General features: G+C 39.6%; 1 protein-coding gene across 4 annotated transcripts in view; it reads left to right on the plus strand.

Annotated features, from left to right (window-relative positions):
- Window positions 1-22,760, plus strand: part of ACVR1C (activin A receptor type 1C) — an 83,566-nt gene that overhangs the window by 46,739 nt on the left and 14,067 nt on the right. For 2 of the 4 annotated variants that reach the window (XM_058715212.1, XM_058715213.1), the window contains exons 3-4: window positions 14,980-15,219; window positions 19,871-20,101. The exons of 1 other annotated variant lie outside the window; for it this stretch is intronic. In XM_058715212.1, coding sequence (XP_058571195.1) covers window positions 14,980-15,219; window positions 19,871-20,101 — 471 coding nt within the window. Of the gene's footprint in view, window positions 1-14,583; window positions 14,689-14,979; window positions 15,220-19,870; window positions 20,102-22,760 lie in introns of those variants that run through there. One more of the 4 variants, XM_058715215.1, reaches the window with a different exon arrangement.

A 22,760-nucleotide genomic window follows, 5' to 3' on the forward strand; every position in this document is an offset into this window, starting at 1 on the left:
AGAAAAGGCGGGGAGATGAGGAGGGACGTGATGTGTAGGAGTTTATAATTCTTTTTATACTCAACCTAGATAATGTATGGACTTTTCTGTTTATTCATTATATTTCACAACAAACATCAAGTTTCCAAGTAATGTTTGCATATAGGCAAGTTAATGGGAGGTTGCACATTCTACTAACGTCTGAGTTGGTTTTGGAGTATTGAGCAGCTGAAGACATGATGTAGCTCTTTCCTTAGTAACTCTTGTACGGTACTGTCTGACTTGGTTTTTGTTTTGCACATATGTTCTCTTTTTAACCAAAAAACCCAATAGATCAAAGGTTACTGTGTCTACAGATAAGTGTTTCAAAGACATCTAGATTCCCCCAATACCCATTTAGAAGCAGGACCTAGACTTCCAGCAGATTATATAGCTGTCCTCCTAACAGACAATATTTTCCACTGCTCTTACAGAGAAGCGTGGCCATATGATTAGGTTCTGGCAAATGAGATGAGTGGCAGTGTTTAGAAGAACTTCTGAGAAGACCTGTTGAAACAGAACTGGCACGTTATTATGCCACCATCCATCACACTGCCTGGATGTAAAGGTTAGAGTTTTAGTGGCTGCCTTGGACCATGAGGGTGATGGCTGCACCACAGGGGTGGCAACAAGGGAACTGACAGGGGCCTGACTGAAAACTTCATGGTGTCACCCTGCTAACATTGGACATCTTCAACATCTTCAAGTTTCTTTTACATGAAAGAGAAAGGGAAACTTGTCTGGTTTCCTCTGTTATTTGTAATGAAACCCAATTCTAATGAATATAGAAACAACAAAACAAGTCATCCAGAGTTCTACCTGCATATGGGTTGTATCCAGTCAACAGACAGATTTTGATTGACCTACAGTTTCTGGAAAAGGAAAGAAACAAATTTCTTAACATTGTTAAAAATTAAGAATCTTAATATAAAAGTTCTAGATATCTGGCTTGTCCTTGAAAAATCAGTTATGGCTTTCTTGAGGTTTTCCTCATTTATCAGTTGGTTAAAACTGAGAAGCAAGTCATTCTTCCTTAGTGGACATGGGCTTTCCCTGTTTTTTCATTCATTCATTCATTCATTCACGCATTCAATATGTAGTGAGCTTATACCCACTGGCCTAAAGTTTACATTATCAATAGTTTAGTATATTTCTACTTTAGCATAGTTGAGTTATTCAACTTTATATCTTACTTTTCTCCCTTATTAAAATGTATGCATTTCAGTTTGTAACAAATGATTTCTTCTGACCCTAGGTGACATCAGAGTCATGCTCAGAGAAATATCTGTGATGTCACACAGCATCAAGAACACTCTAAAATTTTCCATGAAAATTCATCTAGGATAAGTTTAGGAAACCTGGGCAAGAGAAACTGGTTATTTACTGGGTTAATTTTGATAGGAATTGCTATTTAGTTCTTGCTTACACTAATTACCACCTTTCATATGGAAATAGACTATTCAACAAAAACATTCAAGTTCCAGGTATCTTTGTTCCCATTCTGCTATTAAAACTTACAGTGCTTGAAAGGCTAAATGTAGTAATAATTTCCTTTCAGATTTCACATACTATTTTAATAATACTATTATATTTTTTGCTTTACAAATAATTGGCTTCAATAAAGAAAAGACACACACAACATTAAAATATTGGGTGCTTTATTAACCCCCATACAATTTTCATCTTCCTGTTCTGTTCTCAGTTGTGTAAAGAGAAAAGGAAAATTGATTATTTATATCAGTCAGAGCAGGTAAACAATGCTTATTGATTAGGTACATGTCTAAATTGGACTTTCATTTAAACCAAACTAAAGGGTTACATCTGAAGGAAGATAAACTGCCAAAACATTAGAATTAGGTTTATCAAAAATTAATAATTTCAAAGGATGCTATAATTATAAAAACTGCAGGCTCAGATATTATTATTCTTTGGGGATTTTAAAGTCTTGTTATTTACAGTCCTTTTAAAAATTCATTGTTGTTTTCCAATTTTATCATGGCTTTCTATTTTAAACGAATCCATTGCCGTAGTAGTCAGTGTAAGGTGACATCTCCATGCTGAGAAATACTCATGGGACCCCTTGTGGAATTGTTCTGCCATCACGTGAACAAATCCATTTATAGCTCATTCTCTGAGGATTCGGTGCGCACCTGACAGGTGTGCCAGACAGGGTATTTTTCCCCTCCATAAACTGAAAGGTGCTCTGATTTTTATATTTCGGAAAGTGCTATGAAATATAAGCATACAAAGAAGTGCTCTTAAAGTTTAACATAGGAAGCATTTCCTATCTCGGGAAACAAGTACACTGATTTTGATTATGAAATTTTGTTCATAGGGATGTAATGGGAAATTGGAAGTAAAATTTATAACCAGTTCTAAATTGAGGATTTCACACTATGTAAGCCCCTACTCTCTTAGTAATGCTAAGTAAATACTATTACCTGTTTACTGAAATACTTTTTGTGTGATTATCATGTACAGGACATTGGGTTCGGTTAAAATAGGATTATCTCACATCAGTCTTTTCCACGTGAACAAACTACTTTCTGTGAATGTGTTTGCTGTGGGAGAATTTATACTAGCATGAACTCTAGGACAGAGAAGTGTAACTTCTCCCTCATGGTCAGTATTTTCAAATGCCTTCTCTGAACAAGGCTTTGCTATGAGCTGGGGAAACTGGTAGGAGATATGGGTGCTACTTTCAAGGCTCTTTCATTTTTCCCGTGTTGGCTTACGAAAAAAAAAACAACCTGAAATATTCCTTGAATAGTTACCAACTAATTTCTTTACAAATATGTATCATTTGAGAATGTGTGTTTTGATGACATATGAATAAACTAATTTTTAGGTGCATGTGGGGAAATTAAGAAAAACTGTGGAGCTGATTTAAATTATCCTTTCTACATTTTATTAATCTCATCTCTGCCTAAGTTAAAGTTCTAAGTTCCCTGTGCCAAAGATTATATTCTTCAATCTCACATTCCTCATTCCTTAAAATATAAAAACATTATTTTTCTTAAATTGAGACAAAAGTGGACAAAAGAAGATTTGAAGATACCCAGTGTCCCTCACATACTCCCAGAAGCCCAGGAACATAAGAACTGTCAGGAAATATTTTCATGTGTGGTGCAACCTGCATGCTATAAAATCATGAAATCATTCCAGAAGACCGACAAGACGGTGTATGCAGGCAGCCATTTTTAGACTGAGCACTAAACAATGGAGGGCCCATCAATAGCCCATCTGATTGTTAAAAGGCAGAAATAATTTTCAGGCTATTTCTCATTGTTCAGTTGGATTTCTAGATTACAAAATCTGCCCTCGTTCAGTACTTGAGGTTCATGTTGATCAGAAACAACCTGTTTGACATGATTATTCTTGCTCTGTGGAGAAGGGTGACCATTTGCTGTTCCCTATAGTGGAGTATGTTGGAGAGATCCAATTGAATAAACTTCTGCCTGAATTATTCCTGATGACATTTGTAAGGGTCACTGTAAAGAATAGTAGGCTAGGACAAGCTCTAGGTAGTGGAGGGCTTCCTGCAATTAGTGAGTACAGAATTAACACAGGAGTGTTAGACAAATACACCCAGTATTTTTGACTTAGCAACTGAGACCCATTCTATTTCACCTGTGTAGACTTTCCACATGCAAGTGCAGTTCCATGCTGTTTTATATTAGACTGATTTATCATGAATAGAATTTTTCATGATGATCTTTTCTTATCTCCCATTTCCCTTGCTCCTATATAGTTTTCTTCATATTTTTTATTTTCAAAATTGCTTTAGAATTGTTCCCCGGATGGATCATGTATTCCTTAGTAGGGTTTAAATTCCATCAGGATGTGGACTGTGCCCCACTTTCTGGGATCTTTTCTCAAGAGTCATTCTCAGTGCAAAGTTATACAAAGTAATCCCTTTGGATCCAGTCTTTTAGGAGAGCAGCAAGAAACTAATTCAAAATGCATTTTCATTACCGTCAAGCAAATGTTTGAAATGATGGTATCCACATTTAATGATGTTTTGAAATGGCAGGTTAAAGGAGGTTCATCATGAAGATTTGGGAAATTTTTCGATGCTTAGCATGTCACTCTGTTTTTAGAAAAAGAAATGATTCCTGTTGGGCTAGTTAAAAAGGTAGCTTTGAACATCTTAGAGGCAATGTGTTCTCTCTTGGTTTAGCTGCAGACATTACTTCCACATTTCGCCCCAGAAACCTGTGAACTAAACTAAACTAAACTAAACAAAGCCTTTTCACTGATGTCACAGACCTGTGTCATAGAGGGTTTATGGGGTAGGTGGATGGACCACATCATTCAGTTGGCCGTGGTGGCATTTCTTCCATGTGCCAGGACAGAAATGGACCCATCAGAAAGCATCTCAAGGAACATTGTCTTTTTGGGTTGGCTTACTACCTGAGAACAGGCTACAAACAGGAGGAAGAAATGCTTCCTTCCCCTTTTGTGGGGAATAGGTGGGGAGGCAGTTGAAGACTTGATATTTATACATTCATGGATACAACCTTGCAGGGTGGTATCTTTTCAGTTGGGGAAAAACCTTTAATAAAAGGAATAGGAGTGGTTTTAATATTAGTCTGGGGTTTCTTCAGGGGTTTTTTTGGATCTTCTTTAAGTTCTGTATGCTACTTGCCACAGCAGCTTCTGGGAAGGGAGCACTAACCTTGTAAATTTCACAAAAAATTCACTTTGGTTCGATGGAGACCTCTGTTTTCTTTGTCTGATTTTGTTTTTCAACAGATGTCCAGCCAGTGCATACCTCTTCAGTCACTCTACTCTCAAAGAGTTTCTGTTCTTCACTCCACTATAATGTTTTAGTCTCTAGTCACTTGAAGGTCATTCAAATACAGTAAAAAAAAAAAGTCTTTACATAGATTGTAGACATTCTACAAGATTTCCGTGCCAGTGGTCAATATGGGCCATTTGAAGCAATTGATCAAGTCCATAACTCAGTTCTAAGCCATCTCCTACTAATAGCATATACTAAGGAGATATAAATTAATTAATTCAAAGGTCATAGAAGTCTCATAAACATCAGTAAGTTTTAAACTTATAATAAGGACAGAGAAGAGGTCAGCAGGGAAGGAAACATGGGGATCATGAGGATCGTGCCCATATTATCTTTTTCTTTTCATTGTGAGTATTGCATCTATCCGTCCATCTTTCTTTTCGGTTGTTGTTCTTTTGTCTTATCTTATTGTTGTACATTCATCTGCCTTTCACATGACTCTCTCCAGATGTCCAGAAATCTTCCACCTCATCTGAATCAATGTTCTCTTCTCCCTGCCTTGCTAATACTTCCTTTCCCTCTCTTGTCTTGGTTCAATGTATTGTAGAGCTTATATAGGGGAGATATTTGTGAGCTAGGCTCTCACCCATCTGGGTTAGTGCTTTTCCCCATTCCCATTCTATTCTACCTAATTTTCTAAGGAGTGAAATAACATGAATGAACAATGAAGCACTGCCCAAACCATGGAGGTGCTTATAACATGGAGAATGCATTTCAGTTGGCACAGTCAATCTCAAATGGGAAATTATTGAATAATAAGCGTTCTCCTATGATCAAGAATATAAAACCTGCTAGAAAAACTAATATGCTCATCAAAGGTAACTTATTAAAATGTATTCTTAACTGTGCTACTATTTCCTTTTGCCATGACTCACTGGGTATAGACTACAGTTCTTCTTCATTTCTCTCCTGTAGAGATTATAATCAACATTTGGTTTAGAAGATAGTTTTACAAATGTTTGCTTTAAAAATTGCTCAGTGTTTAAGGAGCTCTTTCTGGATGTTGTTGCTAGCCTTTTCTAGCTGAGTAATCTTTTTTTATTACTAACTCGTATCGGTAAATTTGTTCACAAAAGTAGAAACATTGCCCATCTGTAATAAACATCTCTGAGAGCTGTTAACCTTCACGAGAGCAGTACACTTTTATAGAGAGCATTCTATTTTCAGGGTTGCTGACCTTTCGCCTCTTTATTGGTTGCCATAGTGATGATCTGAGCTCTGCTTAATAGAGCTTTACTAAAAGGAAGACAATCAATAAGCTTTTTAACTCTAATGTTTATATTGATAGTTCCTGATAACATATATCGGAATAAGATATCGCCTGATAAATGTAGCTAATAGTGGCATTTTATTTTTTGAATTTTATTTTTTAAATTTTATTTTTATTTTTAAAAGCATACTCAAGTAGATGTTTATGTAGGTTGCAAGAGATTAAATGCTTTCTGTGGCTTTCTTAGAATTCCTAGAATAGCATTGCGAGGACCTAAAAATATAGATACAACTTGAAATGTAGATTGAAAGACCATAGTTAAATGGATAATAAAACTGTTTTATATTAGCAAGCTTTAGAAGTTGCAAGTACAACAGTTAATGATTTCTAAAACAAAGTCAAGTCAGAGAACTCTTTTAGCACCTTGTCATAAGAACATTCAAGGTCAACCTCTTCTCATATGCACCTGTACAACTTCTAATGACTTCAGAGGAATCCTGAAACCTTTAGGAGAGGGAAAGTTGGCGATCTGCCAGAATTCCTAGGGCAAAGTAGAAAAGCATGGATTATGTTTGTTTCCAGAGCTCACTAAACAGTTTTAAATATATTACTTATCAATGATAAAAATATATATGTATATATTTTTATGATTATAATGAAACTTATGAACACATTTTTGAGGAATTTGATTCCTTTTCCTTGAGAATGAAATAATATTTATTTTAAATTTGTCTTTACCTATTCTGGTTTACATATTGTAAGTAAAATGTAAGTGTATTTAATATAATAAGCTCTCTAGGATTGCAAAGAAAGAATTCTGAGGAATGGCTTAATTCACAAGGTCCATTATCACCGTCATTGGTTTAGACTCTAAGGTGCAGGTGCTGTGCGTTGCTTTCTATGCATTCTCTCCAACCCTCTCACTGGGTATGCCTAGTCAGCTGGGGCAGTTTGCCCAAGGCACTATAGCCACAAATGGAGAAAGTGTCATCTCACTTTGGCTTCTCTTTCTCCAAAGTCTGCATTCTTCTACTTCTCCTTGATGTCTGAGAACCGAAGACTCCAGAATTCTATTCCTGTATCCCATCAGATACTTCCCAAGGCTTATTAAAAACAAAACCCAACATCCCTAATGATAGGACCCAGTGATGAAATTAAATTGATGCTGAGGCTGTCTTTAGTGAATGAAAAGAAAATGAACTATGTGCTCATTTCAGGTGTCAAAATAATTTCTTTGAAAAAATACAGGAAATATCTGTCATCATAGATTTTTTTTAATGTATCACTATTTTCCCTAAATTAAAAAGATTTCTTAAATGCAAGATGAACTTTGGAAAAATTGGCTGTCTGTATTTTAACAGGAGAGTCACAAATTTGATTACACCCTTTATGTTACTTGGTTTCAATGATCATGTTTATTTTTCTAAAACTAAAAACCTTATCCTTTGCTTACTAAGAACAAACTAGTAGAACTTTTAGCGGTTCCACCATTTCTTTTTTTTTTTTTTTTTTTTTTATTTTGGCTCAATTTATTTTTAAACAAAATGTTTACATACATGGTAGTGGCAAAAAAAAAAAGCACTAAAATAATGACTTTAATGAACAATTTTCTGATACCCTCAAACATTTTAGAAGAATATTTACAATGTCAAATGAATAATCAATTATATTCTTTTTTATTCATTAAAATATTCTCTTTGAGTTTCATTCTAGTAATTGTGGATATGTGAAATTAACACACTTCAAAAACATGTCATAATTCATATTTACACTCATTCAAATTCACCCCATCTCAAAATTGAACCAATTTAATAAGATTCTATTTTATTTATTTATTTATTTATTTATTTATTTATTTTTTAATATATGAAATTTACTGTCAAATTGGTTTCCATACAACACCCAGTGCTCATCCCAAAAGGTGCCCTCCTCAATACCCATCACCCACCCTGCCCTCCCTCCCACCCCCCATCAACCCTCAGTTTGTTCTCAGTTTTTAACAGTCTCTTATGCTTTGGCTCTCTCCCACTCTAACCTCTTTTCTTTTTTTTTTTCTTCCCCTCCCCCATGGGTTTCTGTTACGTTTCTCAGGATCCACATAAGAGTGAAACCATATGGTATCTGTCTTTCTCTGTATGGCTTATTTCACTTAGCATCACACTCTCCAGTTCCATCCACGTTGCTACAAAAGGCCATATTTCATTCTTTCTCATTGCCACGTAGTATTCCATTGTGTATATAAACCACAATTTCTTTATCCATTCATCAGTTGATGGACATTTAGGCTCTTTCCATACTTTGGCGATTGTTGAGAGTGCTGCTATAAACATTGGGGTACAAGTGCCCCTATGCATCAGTACTCCTGTATCCCTTGGATAAATTCCTAGCAGTGCTATTGCTGGGTCATAGGGTAGGTCTATTTTTAATTTTCTGAGGAACCTCCACACTGCTTTCCAGAGCGGCTGCACCAATTTGCATTCCCACCAACAGTGCAAGAGGGTTCCCGTCTCTCCACATCCTCTCCAGCATCTATAGTCTCCTGATTTCTTCATTTTGGCCACTCTGACTGGCGTGAGGTGGTATCTGAGTGTGGTTTTGATTTGTATTTCCCTGATGAGGAGCGACGTTGAACATCTTTTCATGTGCCTGTTGGCCATCCGGATGTCTTCTTTAGAGAAGTGTCTATTCATGTTTTCTGCCCATTTCTTCACTGGATTATTTGTTTTTCGGGTGTGGAGTTTGATGAGCTCTTTATAGCTTTTGGATACTAGCCCTTTGTCCGATGTGTCATTTGCAAATATCTTTTCCCATTCCGTTGGTTGCCTTTTAGTTTTGTTGGTTGTTTCCTTTGCTGTGCAGAAGCTTTTTATCTTCATAAGGTCCCAGTAATTCACTTTTGCTTTTAATTCCCTTGCCTTTGGGGATGTGCCGAGTAAGAGATTGCTACGGCTGAGGTCAGAGAGGTCTTTTCCTGCTTTCTCCTCTAAGGTTTTGATGGTTTCCTGTCTCACATTCAGGTCCTTTATCCATTTTGAGTTTATTTTTGTGAATGGTGTGAGAAAGTGGTCTAGTTTCAACCTTCTGCATGTTGCTGTCCAGTTCTCCCAGCACCATTTGTTAAAGAGACTGTCTTTTTTCCATTGGATGTTCTTTCCTGCTTTGTCAAAAATGAGTTGGCCATACGTTTGTGGGTCTAGTTCTGGGGTTTCTATTCGATTCCATTGGTCTATGTGTCTGTTTTTATGCCAATACCATGCTGTCTTGATGATGACAGCTTTGTAGTAGAGGCTAAAGTCTGGGATTGTGATGCCTCCTGCTTTGGTCTTCTTCTTCAAAATTACTTTGGCTATTCGGGGCTTTTTGTGGTTCCATATGAATTTTAGGATTGCTTGTTCTAGTTTCGAGAAGAATGCTGGTGCAATTTTGATTGGGATTGCATTGAATGTGTAGATAGCTTTGGGTAGTATTGACATTTTCACAATATTTATTCTTCCAATCCATGAGCAGGGAATGTCTTTCCATTTCTTTATATCTTCTTCAATTACCTGCATAAGCTTTCTATAGTTTTCAGCATACAGATCTTTTACATCTTTGGTTAGATTTATTCCTAGGTATTTTATGCTTCTTGGTGCAATTGTGAATGGGATCAGTTTCTTTATTTGTCTTTCTGTTGCTTCATTGTTAGTGTATAAGAATGCAACTGATTTCTGTACATTGATTTTGTATCCGGCAACTTTGCTGAATTCATGTATCAGTTCTAGCAGACTTTTGGTGGAGTCTATCGGATTTTCCATGTATAATATCATGTCATCTGCAAAAAGCGAAAGCTTGACTTCATCTTTGCCAATTTGGATGCCTTTGATTTCCTTTTGTTGTCTGATTGCTGATGCTAGAACTTCCAGCACTATATTAAACAGCAGCGGTGAGAGTGGGCATCCCTGTCGTGTTCCTGATCTCAGGGAAAAAGCTCTCAGTTTTTCCCCATTGAGGATGATGTTAGCTGTGGGCTTTTCATAAATGGCTTTTATGATCTTTAAGTATGTTCCTTCTATCCCGACTTTCTCAAGGGTTTTTATTAAGAAAGGGTGCTGGATTTTGTCAAAGGCCTTTTCTGCATCGATTGACAGGATCATATGGTTCTTCTCTTTTTTTTTGTTAATGTGATGTATCACGTTGATCGATTTGCGAATGTTGAACCAGCCCTGCATCCCAGGAATGAATCCCACTTGATCATGGTGAATAATTCTTTTTATATGCTGTTGAATTCGATTTGCTAGTATCTTATTGAGAATTTTTGCATCCATATTCATCAGGGATATTGGCCTGTAGTTCTCTTTTTTTACTGGGTCTCTGTCTGGTTTAGGAATCAAAGTAATACTGGCTTCATAGAATGAGTCTGGAAGTTTTCCTTCCCTTTCTATTTCTTGGAATAGCTTGAGAAGGATAGGTATTATCTCTGCTTTAAACGTCTGGTAGAACTCCCCTGGGAAGCCATCTGGTCCTGGACTCTTATTTGTTGGGAGATTTTTGATAACCGATTCAATTTCTTCGCTGGTTATGGGTCTGTTCAAGCTTTCTATTTCCTCCTGATTGAGTTTTGGAAGAGTGTGGGTGTTTAGGAATTTGTCCATTTCTTCCAGGTTGTCCAATTTGTTGGCATATAATTTTTCATAGTATTCCCTGATAATTGTTTGTATCTCTGAGGGATTGGTTGTAATCATTCCATTTTCATTCATGATTTTATCTATTTGGGTCATCTCCCTTTTCTTTTTGAGAAGCCTGGCTAGAGGTTTGTCAATTTTGTTTATTTTTTCAAAAAACCAACTCTTGGTTTCGTTGATCTGCTCTACAGTTTTTTTAGATTCTATATTGTTTATTTCTGCTCTGATCTTTATGATTTCTCTTCTTCTGCTGGGTTTAGGCTGCCTTTGCTGTTCTGCTTCTATTTCCTTTAGGTTTGCTGTTAGATTTTGTATTTGGGATTTTTCTTGTTTCTTGAGATAGGCCTGGATTGCAATGTATTTTCCTCTCAGGACTGCCTTCGCTGCGTCCCAAAGCGTTTGGATTGTTGTATTTTCATTTTCGTTTGTTTCCATATATTTTTTAATTTCTTCTCTAATTGCCTGGTTGACCCACTCATTCGTTAGTAGGGTGTTCTTTAACCTCCATGCTTTTGGAGGTTTTCCAGACTTTTTCCTGTGGTTGATTTCAAGCTTCATAGCATTGTGGTCTGAAAGTATGCATGGTATAATTTCAATTCTTGTAAACTTATGAAGGGCTGTTTTGTGACCCAGTATATGATCTATCTTGGAGAATGTTCCATGTGCACTCGAGAAGAAAGTATATTCTGTTGCTTTGGGATGCAGAGTTCTAAATATATCTGTCAAGTCCATCTGATCCAATGTATCATTCAGGGCCCTTGTTTCTTTATTGACTGTGTGTCTAGATGATCTATCCATTTCTGTAAGTGGTGTGTTAAAGTCCCCTGCAATGACCACATTCTTATCAATAAGGTTGCTTATGTTTATGAGTAACTGTTTTATATATCTGGGGGCTCCGGTATTTGGCGCATAGACATTTATAATTGTTAGCTCTTCCTGATGGATAGACCCTGTAATTATTATATAATGCCCTTCTTCATCTCTTGTTACAGCCTTTAATTTAAAGTCTAGTTTGTCTGATATAAGTATGGCTACTCCAGCTTTCTTTTGGCTTCCAGTAGCATGATAAATAGTTCTCCATCCCCTCACTCTCAATCTAAAGGTGTCCTCAGATCTAAAATGGGTCTCTTGTAGACAGCAAATAGATGGGTCTTGTTTTTTTATCCATTCTGATACCCTATGTCTTTTGGTTGGCGCATTTAATCCATTTACATTCAGTGTTATTATAGAAAGATACGGGTTTAGAGTCATTGTGATGTCTGTATGTTTTATGCTTGTAGTGATGTCTCTGGTACTTTGTCTCACAGGATCCCCCTTAGGATCTCTTGTAGGGCTGGTTTCGTGGTGACAAATTCCTTCAGTTTTTGTTTGTTTGGGAAGACCTTTATCTCTCCTTCTATTCTAAATGACAGACTTGCTGGATAAAGGATTCTCGGCTGCATATTTTTTCTGTTTAGCACACTGAAGATATCGTGCCAAGCCTTTCTGGCCTGCCAAGTTTCAAAGGAGAGATCAGTCACGAGTCTTATAGGTCTCCCTTTATATGTGAGGGCACGTTTATCCCTTGCTGCTTTCAGAATTTTCTCTTTATCCTTGTATTTTGCCAGTTTCACTATGATATGTCGTGCAGAAGATCGATTCAAGTTACGTCTGAAGGGAGTTCTCTGTGCCTCTTGGATTTCAATGCCTTTTTCCTTCCCCAGTTCAGGGAAGTTCTCAGCTATAATTTCTTCAAGTACCCCTTCAGCACCTTTCCCTCTCTCTTCCTCCTCTGGGATACCAATTATGCGTATATTATTTCTTTTTAGTGTATCACTTAGTTCTCTAATTTTCCCCTCATACTCCTGGATTTTTTTATCTCTCTTTCTTTCAGCTTCCTCTTTCTCCATAACTTTATCTTCTAGTTCACCTATTCTCTCCTCTGCCTCTTCAATCCGAGCCGTCGTGGTTTCCATTTTGTTTTGCATTTCGTTTAAAGCGTTTTTCAGCTCCTCGTGACTGTGCCTTAGTCCCTTGATCTCTGTAGCAAGAGATTCTCTGCTGTCCTGTATACTGTTTTCAAGCCCAGCGATTAATTTTATGACTATTATTCTAAATTCACTTTCTGTTATATTATTTAAATCCTTTTTGATCAGTTCATTAGCTGTTGTTATTTCCTGGAGATTCTTCTGAGGGGAATTCTTCCGTTTGGTCATTTTGGACAGTCCCTGGAGTGGTGAGGACCCGCAGGGCACTTCCCCCGTGCTGTGGTGTATAACTGGAGTTGGTGGGCGGGGCCGCAGTCCGACCTGATGTCTGCCCCCAGCCCACCGCTGGGGCCACAGTCAGACTGGTGTGTGCCTTCTCTTCCCCTCTCCTAGGGGCGGGATTCACTGTGGGGTGGTGTGGCCCGTCTGGTCTACTTGCACACTGCCAGGCTTGTGGTGCTGGGGAGCTGGCGTATTAGCTGGGGTGGGTAGGCAAGGTGCACGGGGGCGGGAGGGGCAGGCTTAGCTCGCTTCTCCTTAGGTGATCCACTTCAGGAGGGGCCCTGTGGCAGCGGGAGGGAGTCAGATCCGCTGACGGAGGTTTGGCTCCGCAGAAGCACAGAGTTGGGTGTTTGCGCGGAGCGAGCAAGTTCCCTGGCAGGAACTGGTTCTCTTTGGGATTTTGGCTGGGGGATGGGCGGGGGAGATGGCACTGGCGAGCGCCTTTGTTCCCCGCCAAGCTGAGCTCTGCCGTCCGGGGGCTCAGCAGCTCTCCCTCCCTTTGTCCTCCAGCCTTCCCGCTTTCTGAGCAGAGCTGTTAACTTCTGACCTCCCAGACGCTAAGTCGCGCTTGCTGTCGGAACACAGTCTGTCCGGCCCCTCCGCTTTTGCCAGCCGGACTCGGGGGCTCTGCTTGGCCGGCGAGCCGCCCCTCCGCCCCGGCTCCCTCCCGCCAGTCCGTGGAGCGCGCACCGCCTCGCCGCCCTTCCTACCCTCTTCCGTGGGCCTCTCGTCTGCACTTGGCTCCGGAGACTCCGTTCTGCTAATCCTCTGGCGGTTTTCTGGGTTCTTTAGGCAGGTGTAGGCGGAATCTAAGTGATCAGCAGGACGCGCGGTGAGCCCAGCGTCCTCCTACGCCGCCATCTTCCGGACTATTCCTCCACCATTTCAAGATCTATTCGTCGTCTCCAGTTGTCAACACTGGGGATAGAGTTGAGAACAAAGCAGGCAAAATTCTTTCCCTCACGAAGCATGCGTTCTTTGGAGGGAATTGAATAATAAATAAATACGTATATGATGTGGCCAGGTGCCTGGGTGGCTCAGTCGGTTAAGCATATATAATGTGCCAGGTGGTGATACGACCCAGGGATTAAAACAACAGCAAAAGGGTGGAGGATGAACCACGACCCAGAAGGAAGTCCTACTATTTCAGCTAAGGTTCAGCCAAGACCATCGCGCCTGTATGACTGCATCGGGCCCCTCCCTCTGTCTCTTCGCTTTTTTACTCCTGTGACCCTCTGCGGCCATGCAGAATGAACCTTAGATCCCGTAGTTCGCCTCCTCCAAGTCCTGCGACAGCTTCTACTTGGAATAGAATTCACAGCCCTTCGCTTAGCCTACCAGACCCCACAGGCTCTTTTGTCTTGGTTGCCTCGCTCTCTTCTGCCTTCCTCCCCGCTCACTGCCCTCCCGGCACGGGTTGTGCCTGAGCAGCCCGAATGGGCCTCATCTCGGGGTCTTGTACACTTGCTTTCACGTTGCCTGGCGCGCAGCTCGCGGAGACCCTCCGGGCGTTGCTCCCTGTCGCCTCCCAGAGCGGCCTCCAGGAGCACTCTGCCGCAAGGGGCATCGCCGCGTCACGCGCGTGCCCCTCTGCTTCATCACAGCGCGCGTAAGGCCTCTTGTCGCACATCCATCTGTTCAGTGGGCGTGTGGGAACATAAGCAGCTCCAGAGGAAGGATTTGGCTGCCGCGCACCGCTGTATCTCCAGCACCTGGAACGGTGGCAAGAGCTATTGAAAGAGCTCGGTAATTATTTGGGGCATGAGTGAATGAACGTGCTCCAAGGATGGACCGCTGAGAAATGGGGAGAAGATAGTAGAAAAATGGCAAATGCCTTGGAGGATTGAAAAGGGCTCCCGTGTGCTGGTGCTTTCCACGATCCTAACTGGCTCCCATCTGGATCCCATCTCGATCCTAACTCTGGTGTGCTGGGTAGCTCCACATCAACGATGCGAAATTTTGGTGATCCTGGTTACAATTTCTAGAGTATCTTAAATGGGTTGATTTATGGTCGTGTTCTTTCTTTTTTAACTGAAGCATCTCCAAATGCCCCAAAACTCGGACCCATGGAGCTGACCGTTGTTATTACTGTGCCAGTTTGCCTCCTGTCCATGGCAGCGGCACTGATGATATGGGCGTGCCAAGGTCGCCAGTGCACAGACAGGAAGAAAAAGAGACAGAATGTGGAGGAACCCCTCTCTGAGTGCAATCTGGTAAATGCTGGAAAAACTCTAAAAGATCTGATATACGATGTGACGGCCTCTGGCTCTGGCTCCGGTATGTGCCCCCTGTCCATTTTGCAGTAAGAAAACTCACATTTAAAAATAAATCAAAACAATTTCTAACCTGTAGAAAAGGGCCCCAGTATTATGAATTGCATCATTTAGAGTGCTCAGCGTGGTACCTGGTAAGTTCTGGTACAGAAACCTGTTTTAGGATTTGATGAAGAGAAAAAAACGTCATGGCTGAAAGAGTTAAGTCTTCTCAGTTGCCTTGTCTGCCTTTAGGTGTTCCGAGTCTCACTTTTATATTCCTTCACAAATTATTTTTTGAAGCAAGAAAGAATTTCTCTTCTCCCCCCTGCCTCCGTTATGGTTGGTGATAATCATTGTGGCTCTCTTAGTAATGTTTCATGGGCACAAACGTTACCGTACTTAAGGAATTGGGTTCTGGGGGAAAGATGTTAGTTGTGCAAAGTGGTATTCTTAGAGTGCCCTTGCTCGTGGTTATGAAAGTCTTCAGAATCCACAGCATCCCCTGGGATGTGTGTGTGAACAGAGAGCTGACCTGAAGTCAAAATCAAGAATGTGTTCTAAAAGCATAGAAACAGAGATGATAGGGAACAGCACAGCACTCCTCTGCTGGCTGTTGCCGAGGTGAGATGATAACTCTATTCCTCTTGAATGGAACTCCAGAACCCCTAGTGAAGCCATTCAAAATACGAGGCTATTTTATGGCCTAACTGAGCCTTTTTCATAGCACAAACCATATGAGGGCATTTTGGGTTTCTGGTGACAGAGCAGACTCCTCCATAATAACAGACTCTCTAATCTGGCCTTTCCTCATGTGTACATCCAGGAATCCTGAGGGCATGTGGTACTGCAGACATGTGAACTGGGGTGAGCCGAGGTGGGTCACCTCAGAAGACCCTGGATCCCCTCTTGCTTTGGAAGAATCATTAAGGATGATTCCCCCAAGCGGACTTTGAGAAACTTCCCAGCCCATGGCCTTTAGGAGCGTGGCATGATTAACAAGGGCAGACGACAGAGTGGCGGTAGCATCTGTATGAGCATCCGTATTTAACATGAAGCAGCTTTAGGCTCACCAGAGTCCAGAAAAGAGAGGCCTAATTATGTCATCCAGAGAGCGCACACAGTTTGTTGCTTCTGAGGGCAAGACTGCCTGCTCTCTCATTGAACAGGGTCTCAGTGTTTATGCCATCCCTGCATAAATTAGATAGCATGTTTTCAAAGGAGGAATATTGGAAAGAACTGTCTCCAAACTGCAAAGTTTGTAGGACTAAAATCCAAATTAAATTCTTGCATAGAAAGCTGGCATTCTTCCTTTAAAAGTAAAACTGTCCAGAATTGGTACTCAGTCCTCCCTATTACATCCTGGGGACTATTGTTCCCTAATTTCCTGAGCACTGGTGACATTCTAGGCACAAAGTATGAGCACAGAGAGCTCTGATTTGTACCCAGTTCCTTGAAACCTTATATAATATCTTTATAAGGTTCAAGTGATTAAATAACCTCCTATTTAATATCCCCCCCCAAAACTTCAGTTCAGTTGAAGATGTTAAATAGAAATGTGTATTTTAGAGCTACTCCTGGAATATATTTAAGATGACTAAGAACATCCCTTTCAAATAAAATTAATAGTGATATTATAACTGGAGACTGGATATTTAGTTTAAGAAACTAATCATGAGTCAGGACATGAAGTAAAAAATTAAAATTAAGATTTGTGGTGTTTTTGTGCATCGTTAAACCTAAATCTGGATTTATTAACTGTTGGACTCTTGTCTCTATATTATTCTAAGATTTTTTTTTTAAGTTTATTCATTTTAGAGAGAGCAAGAGCGAGCAGGGGAGGGGCAGAGGGAGAGGGAGAGAGGGAGAATCCCAAGTAGGCTCCCCTCAGCTAGCACGGAGCCCGATGTGGAGCTCGAACTCGCGAACCGTGAGATCATGACCCGAGCTGAAATCAAGAGTCAGACGCTTAACCAACTGAGCCACCCAGGTGTCCCAGGATGTTCTAAGATCTTTCTTAAAAAGAAAGCTGTAAATATACCCAAGCAGGGATGATTTTTTTAAGTGACCAGTTTGAAAGAGTTTTAGGCACTTTTTCTCCAAGTCAGATACATACATTTGGCAGTGAGCACTGGCTAAAAATGCCTTTGGTAATCAGAGAGAATGGGTCCAACTGCATCAATGCCTCCATCATGAAAACTCATTCACTGAGAGGAAATCAGGTGGTTCTGCTTCCCCTTTGCTTTTCTTAATTGGCCAGCAAATGTTAGGCAAAGGCAGTTTTGTTAGATGTTGAGAAACCAAAATCATGAAATTTATCCCTGACCGGGTCAGGGACACATTTCAAAGAGATAGAATACCTAAGAGGCAAGTGGACCGATGTTCTGTGGGACTGTTTCTGAGAACGGATTGTGTCTCAGGTGGCTTCTAAGAGTCTGGGCACATTGCTGCTTTCCTCTCCCCATATAACACTTCTGATGAGTAGTGGCATTACTGAAAGATACCTTTCCATCAGTTAGGCAGCAGCTTCTACAAAGGCTGGTTTAAAAAAACAAAAGAAGAGTAAAATGAACCTACATGGAGAAGCGGAGTCCATGTTTCTTCTAAGGAAATTTCTAAGCGTATAAGCAGAACTAGATTGTTTGGAATGGTTGCCTTGAAAGATACCAAAGCAACTTTCACCGAGTTTTAGTGTCTCAGCTTAATTGCCGTGCTGAGTACCTCAGATGATGTTCTCTTACTTTGCCCATGGTCTGGGGCATTGGTCATGCACTTGATCAATTTGCGGTTTGAAAACACAGGCTTATCTAGCTCTGATGTGATGTTTTTGCGAGTGTGTGTGTGCAAGATGGGAGAGGGAGGAGAGAGTTTGAGATTGAAATTTGGCCTGCTAATTGTCAGTACAACTTTTATTGTGTGGCCAAGTAGTAAAATTGACTGTAGTCTACAAAAACAGCCTTTATAGTTTGCTGCTGGAAGTCTTCCCAGCAGGAGAGGGCTGGGGGTGGGGGTGGTATCCACTGAATGGTGAGAGCAAGAGTTTGGACTGAAGACCCGTGTTTTAGTTGTAGCTCTGCCTCCCACTATGGCCTAGTTCTGGGCAAGTCTTCGACTGTTGTGGGGCCCCGATTTTCTCATCTCTAAAATGATAAAGTTGGACTAGATGATCTCAGAACTTGCTCACCGTGGGGCTCCGTGACTAATTGTTAAGACCCATAATAGCCACCTTATAGTCTGTGCTTGTTTAGCCACAGTGGGTGGTTCTCACGAAGATGAGAACATCTGAATAAACCGTGGCACATTTCAGGAGCAGAGGCCGAAGCCTGCAGAGCTCAGAGAGCTGTTGCAGTGAGAGGTTCCGAGCCATCCCACTACAATAATAATAACTAAACATGACTTTCCAGAGTACGCTTGTACTGTAACCTCTTTAACTATTTTCCTCTAATTATAATTGTAGTAAGTACCCATTGTGGAAATTAAGAAAATGTATGTTAGACGGAAGAATGTCACAATTCACCCCGATTCCACTAAATAGAAATAACCGTCAGAGTATTTACTAGATTTCCTTTTTAGCCTTTTTCCGGTGCCTATTTTGAATAGCTAGGTACGCTCATTTAGATGGATAGAATTTACCGTGCTATTTTCATTTAATGTTATCGCAAAAGTGTTTTCGCATGTCATTAAGAAATACCTCATAAGCAGCATCATTATCACTTGCTCTCAGTAATCCGTTCTCAGAATATTAAGGCCTAGCCATTATTGATCACTTAACATACCAGATACTATGCTGGGTGCTTAACGTGATTATTGATTCTTGGATTACCCCTATGGAGTAATCCCTCCATAGCCCCTATTTTTTAGATAAGGAAGTTGAAGCTCAGAGAAGTTCAATTACTTGCTGGTGGTTATGTTGCACAGCTGAAATTTGAACGCAGGTCTTTGTTATCTGTTCTCTTAATCTCTGTACAATGTTTAACAATTTTTCTATTATCTGATATTTTTCCTTCTATTTCCTATAAACAATAACATATTAAATATTTTGACATAAATATTTCTGCATTTTGCAGTTAAATCTTTAAGAAAGAATTCTAGGTATGGGGTTATTAGTTCAAAGAACCTGAACTTTTTACATACACTCAGAATATATTTTCTTTGAATTTTTTTTTTGTTCACAGAATATCCATTTGATATTTTCTATGACTATACCTCACTTTTAGTGTAACGTGATTACCTCCCTTGATTATTGAATTTTATTCTTCACTTTGCAGTTTTACACAGAGAGTTCTTCTGCTTCCCCAGTTGTACTAGAAGCAACACATTTTATTTTAGATGCTAACGGCATATTTTTTTAACCATTAAAACCTGACTGGTTTTGATGGGCAAATCGGGGAGATTTGCAGCAATTCTGAAAAATCAGATATATGTAGCAGTAGTCTATGTTCAGGAAATTTTCATTTGTGAATATGAGAAGAGAAAATCATAGTAAGAGTTTGGAGTATTCCTTTGAGCAATGGTTTGACATTAAGGTTTGGTATAATGGTGCTAGTTTCTTTAAAATCAGTAAAATTATTAAAGCGTTTAAATGTTTCCCTATTTGTGTGAAAATAATGGCCATTATGATGGTTCTTTTCTGGCACTCCCTTGTTTTTAATCAATTTCATCTTTTCTTTGGTTAGGTCTACCTCTGTTGGTTCAAAGAACAATCGCAAGGACGATCGTACTTCAGGAGATAGTAGGAAAAGGTAGATTTGGTGAGGTCTGGCACGGAAGATGGTGTGGAGAAGATGTGGCTGTAAAAATATTCTCCTCCAGAGATGAAAGATCTTGGTTTCGTGAGGCAGAAATTTACCAGACGGTTATGCTGAGACATGAGAACATACTTGGTTTCATAGCTGCTGACAACAAAGGTATATTCTTTTTTTTTTTTAATTTTTTTTTGATTTAATGTTTATTTATTTTGAGAGAGAGAGAGAGAGAAAGCACAAGAGGGGGAGGGGCAGAGAAAGAGGGAGACACAGAATCTGAAGCAGGCTCCAGGCTCTGAGTTGTCAGCGCAGAGCCCGACGCGGGGCTCAAACTCACAAGCTGTGAGATCATGACCTGAGCCGAAGTCGGATGTTCAACCGACTGAGCCACCCAGGCGCCCCCAGCAAAGGTATTTTCAATCTAATTGAGTTCAGCAAGTAAAAATGTTATGTCTATCATCAGATCAAACTAAATAATGTCCTTGTTTTAATAAAATCTAGTCTAATTTCTTTATTGAGGATAGAAAATGATTTTCCTCTTCTCCACAGATAAACGTACAGATCCATACAATAAAGGCAGGGCAGACGAGTGATATGAAATCATGATGACGCCATAGCCAGGTTGATATTTAAAGTATTTGGTGACTGGTATGGCACAAGAATCGACCAGTCAGAATAGAGGATTCAACTGGAAGAGAGTCCTGAGAGAACCCTGCAATGCTAGCTTTTACGCCTAATTTTCTGGTTCGTGGAGAAATCTGGAGGCACCTTGTCAGGGGTTGGGGTGGGAGGTGGGGGAGGTTGCTTTGGGTGTCTAGGGCAAAGGGATGGGATTGGAATTTTGAATAGCAGCTGTTAGCTGATGAGGACAGAAATATTTCAATATTTTAATAACTGGCACAGACATACCAATGAATGCTAGCTGAATATCCACCTTTGCTAGGACGGTACCTCTCATCTGTATGAACAGGCTTCAACTCCAGAATTCCAATTTTCCATGAACATTATCAGAATGGCAGCCAGCAAATCAATTCTAGTGAAATTTTCTATTAATGTACTTTGAGCATGATTTATATGTTGAGGCTTAACATCAACAACCCCAAACAGTATCACTTTTTGAGTTTTGAGGAGCAAGGCAGAACATCAGTGTCCTGGTATTTAAATCCATATTTGGAAAATATGGTGTAAATCCCTGAGTAATCAGGGACTGGGTATAAAGTTTGTGAGTTACCTGTACTTTCTTCTTTTTGCATAGATTTTAGTCACCTAACTGTGCATTAGTTCCCTTAATAAAGGGAGACAAGGCACAAAGGGAAGCAAAAGTTGACCCACTCAATGTTTTTGATTTGAATCAGTAATATTCATGAAGAACTTTGGTGAGGTAGAGATTGTAACATCTATCTAAAAACCAGATGATCTACGGGTATCAGGGACTCACCATTACCTATGGAAATTAAAATCTATGGTTATTTTGATCTATTATAAGCTTTATTGTTATTAATTAGATGACATAAGAGAGGCCTGGAGTTATTGTACATTTTGGTAGCAATTGTGTTTGCTGATGGTTTGTGTTTTTTCATGTGGGTAGGTATAGACTGAGTAAAGCCAAGATGAGCTTTAAAAAGAAAGATGTTCTTTCCAAATTCTCAACTACATATACTTTGAAAATATATCCAGACTATCGAAAATGAGACATTTCTTAGTGAGCTAAGAACTTTTCCTTCCTAAGATTGAGTTGAAGCATACCTACTGATTAGATTAATTAGCATTGTTGTCAAAGCAGTAATGACTTTAGTTATATGGATCATCTTGATGGGTCTAATTTAATCATAATGTTTATTTGATGATAAAAAACAATAGGCCCAAAAGACATCATCCCTGATGGTCTCCTTCTTCAATTTAACTGGTCTACCTGTCACTGGCTTACTAATCAGTGGCTTTGTGCATGCTTTCAAATGACCTCTAACATCGCTTTCATCCTCATTTCTAAATCTTTTGTGGTACTTACAGTTCCATTGGTTAGTCAACTCTCTGACAAAGACATTAATGTGAGAGGACAAAGGTAGCCATTGGCGTTGAGCAGAGAGAGGGGTAAGAGTAGGGATTAGTTTTATTCATGGTCAGTTTATTACTGAGCTTTATCATGTTATGTTGATTTTTGTATTCCTAGGAAATTTTATCACTACCCGGATTTGGAAATTAAATATTTGGATTAAGAGTTAGCTTTTGTAAATAAAGCATTTAATAGGAAAAGTCCGGAGCAAATGTTTATCATGGCTTCCTTCTCTGAGCATCAGAACTGGTCAGGGCTTCCCAGGGCTGTTGTAGACTCCATTCCAAAAGCTAAAACGAACTCTAGGGACTCTAATACCTACAGAAGTTTTAAGCTAATTTCTGTTCTGCTAAAAATATTTCATAAGCTGGATTACCTTTTGGTTAGATGAAGTAAATTATTTGAAAATGTTTCATAACTGGCTCTTAATGTAAGCATTTGGGGAAAATCAACTTCATATTTTGAAAAGTGAACAACATGAACATTCTCAGAATTTTCGGGCTTTTATTATAGTGATAATACTTTGTGTACATTTGTTGCATTTCTGATTTTTATTGGAAAAATCTTTCTTAAAAGCTCAGAGTGATTTATAGCACAACACTGAGCCTAAGAGCATCTGTCAGTAGTTTTTCCTATAATGTGGTGTTATCAATGTATAGAGAGAATAAGAAAGAACTTGTTCACTTATCATAATTACTCTCACAGCTTCCTATAGCTACAGTATGTATAACAGGTTTTATTATATCAACATCTTCAGGGATTCAGTGA

This window comes from Neofelis nebulosa, chromosome 2 (assembly GCF_028018385.1).
Source record: "Neofelis nebulosa isolate mNeoNeb1 chromosome 2, mNeoNeb1.pri, whole genome shotgun sequence".
NCBI classification, from domain to species: domain Eukaryota; kingdom Metazoa; phylum Chordata; class Mammalia; order Carnivora; family Felidae; genus Neofelis; species Neofelis nebulosa.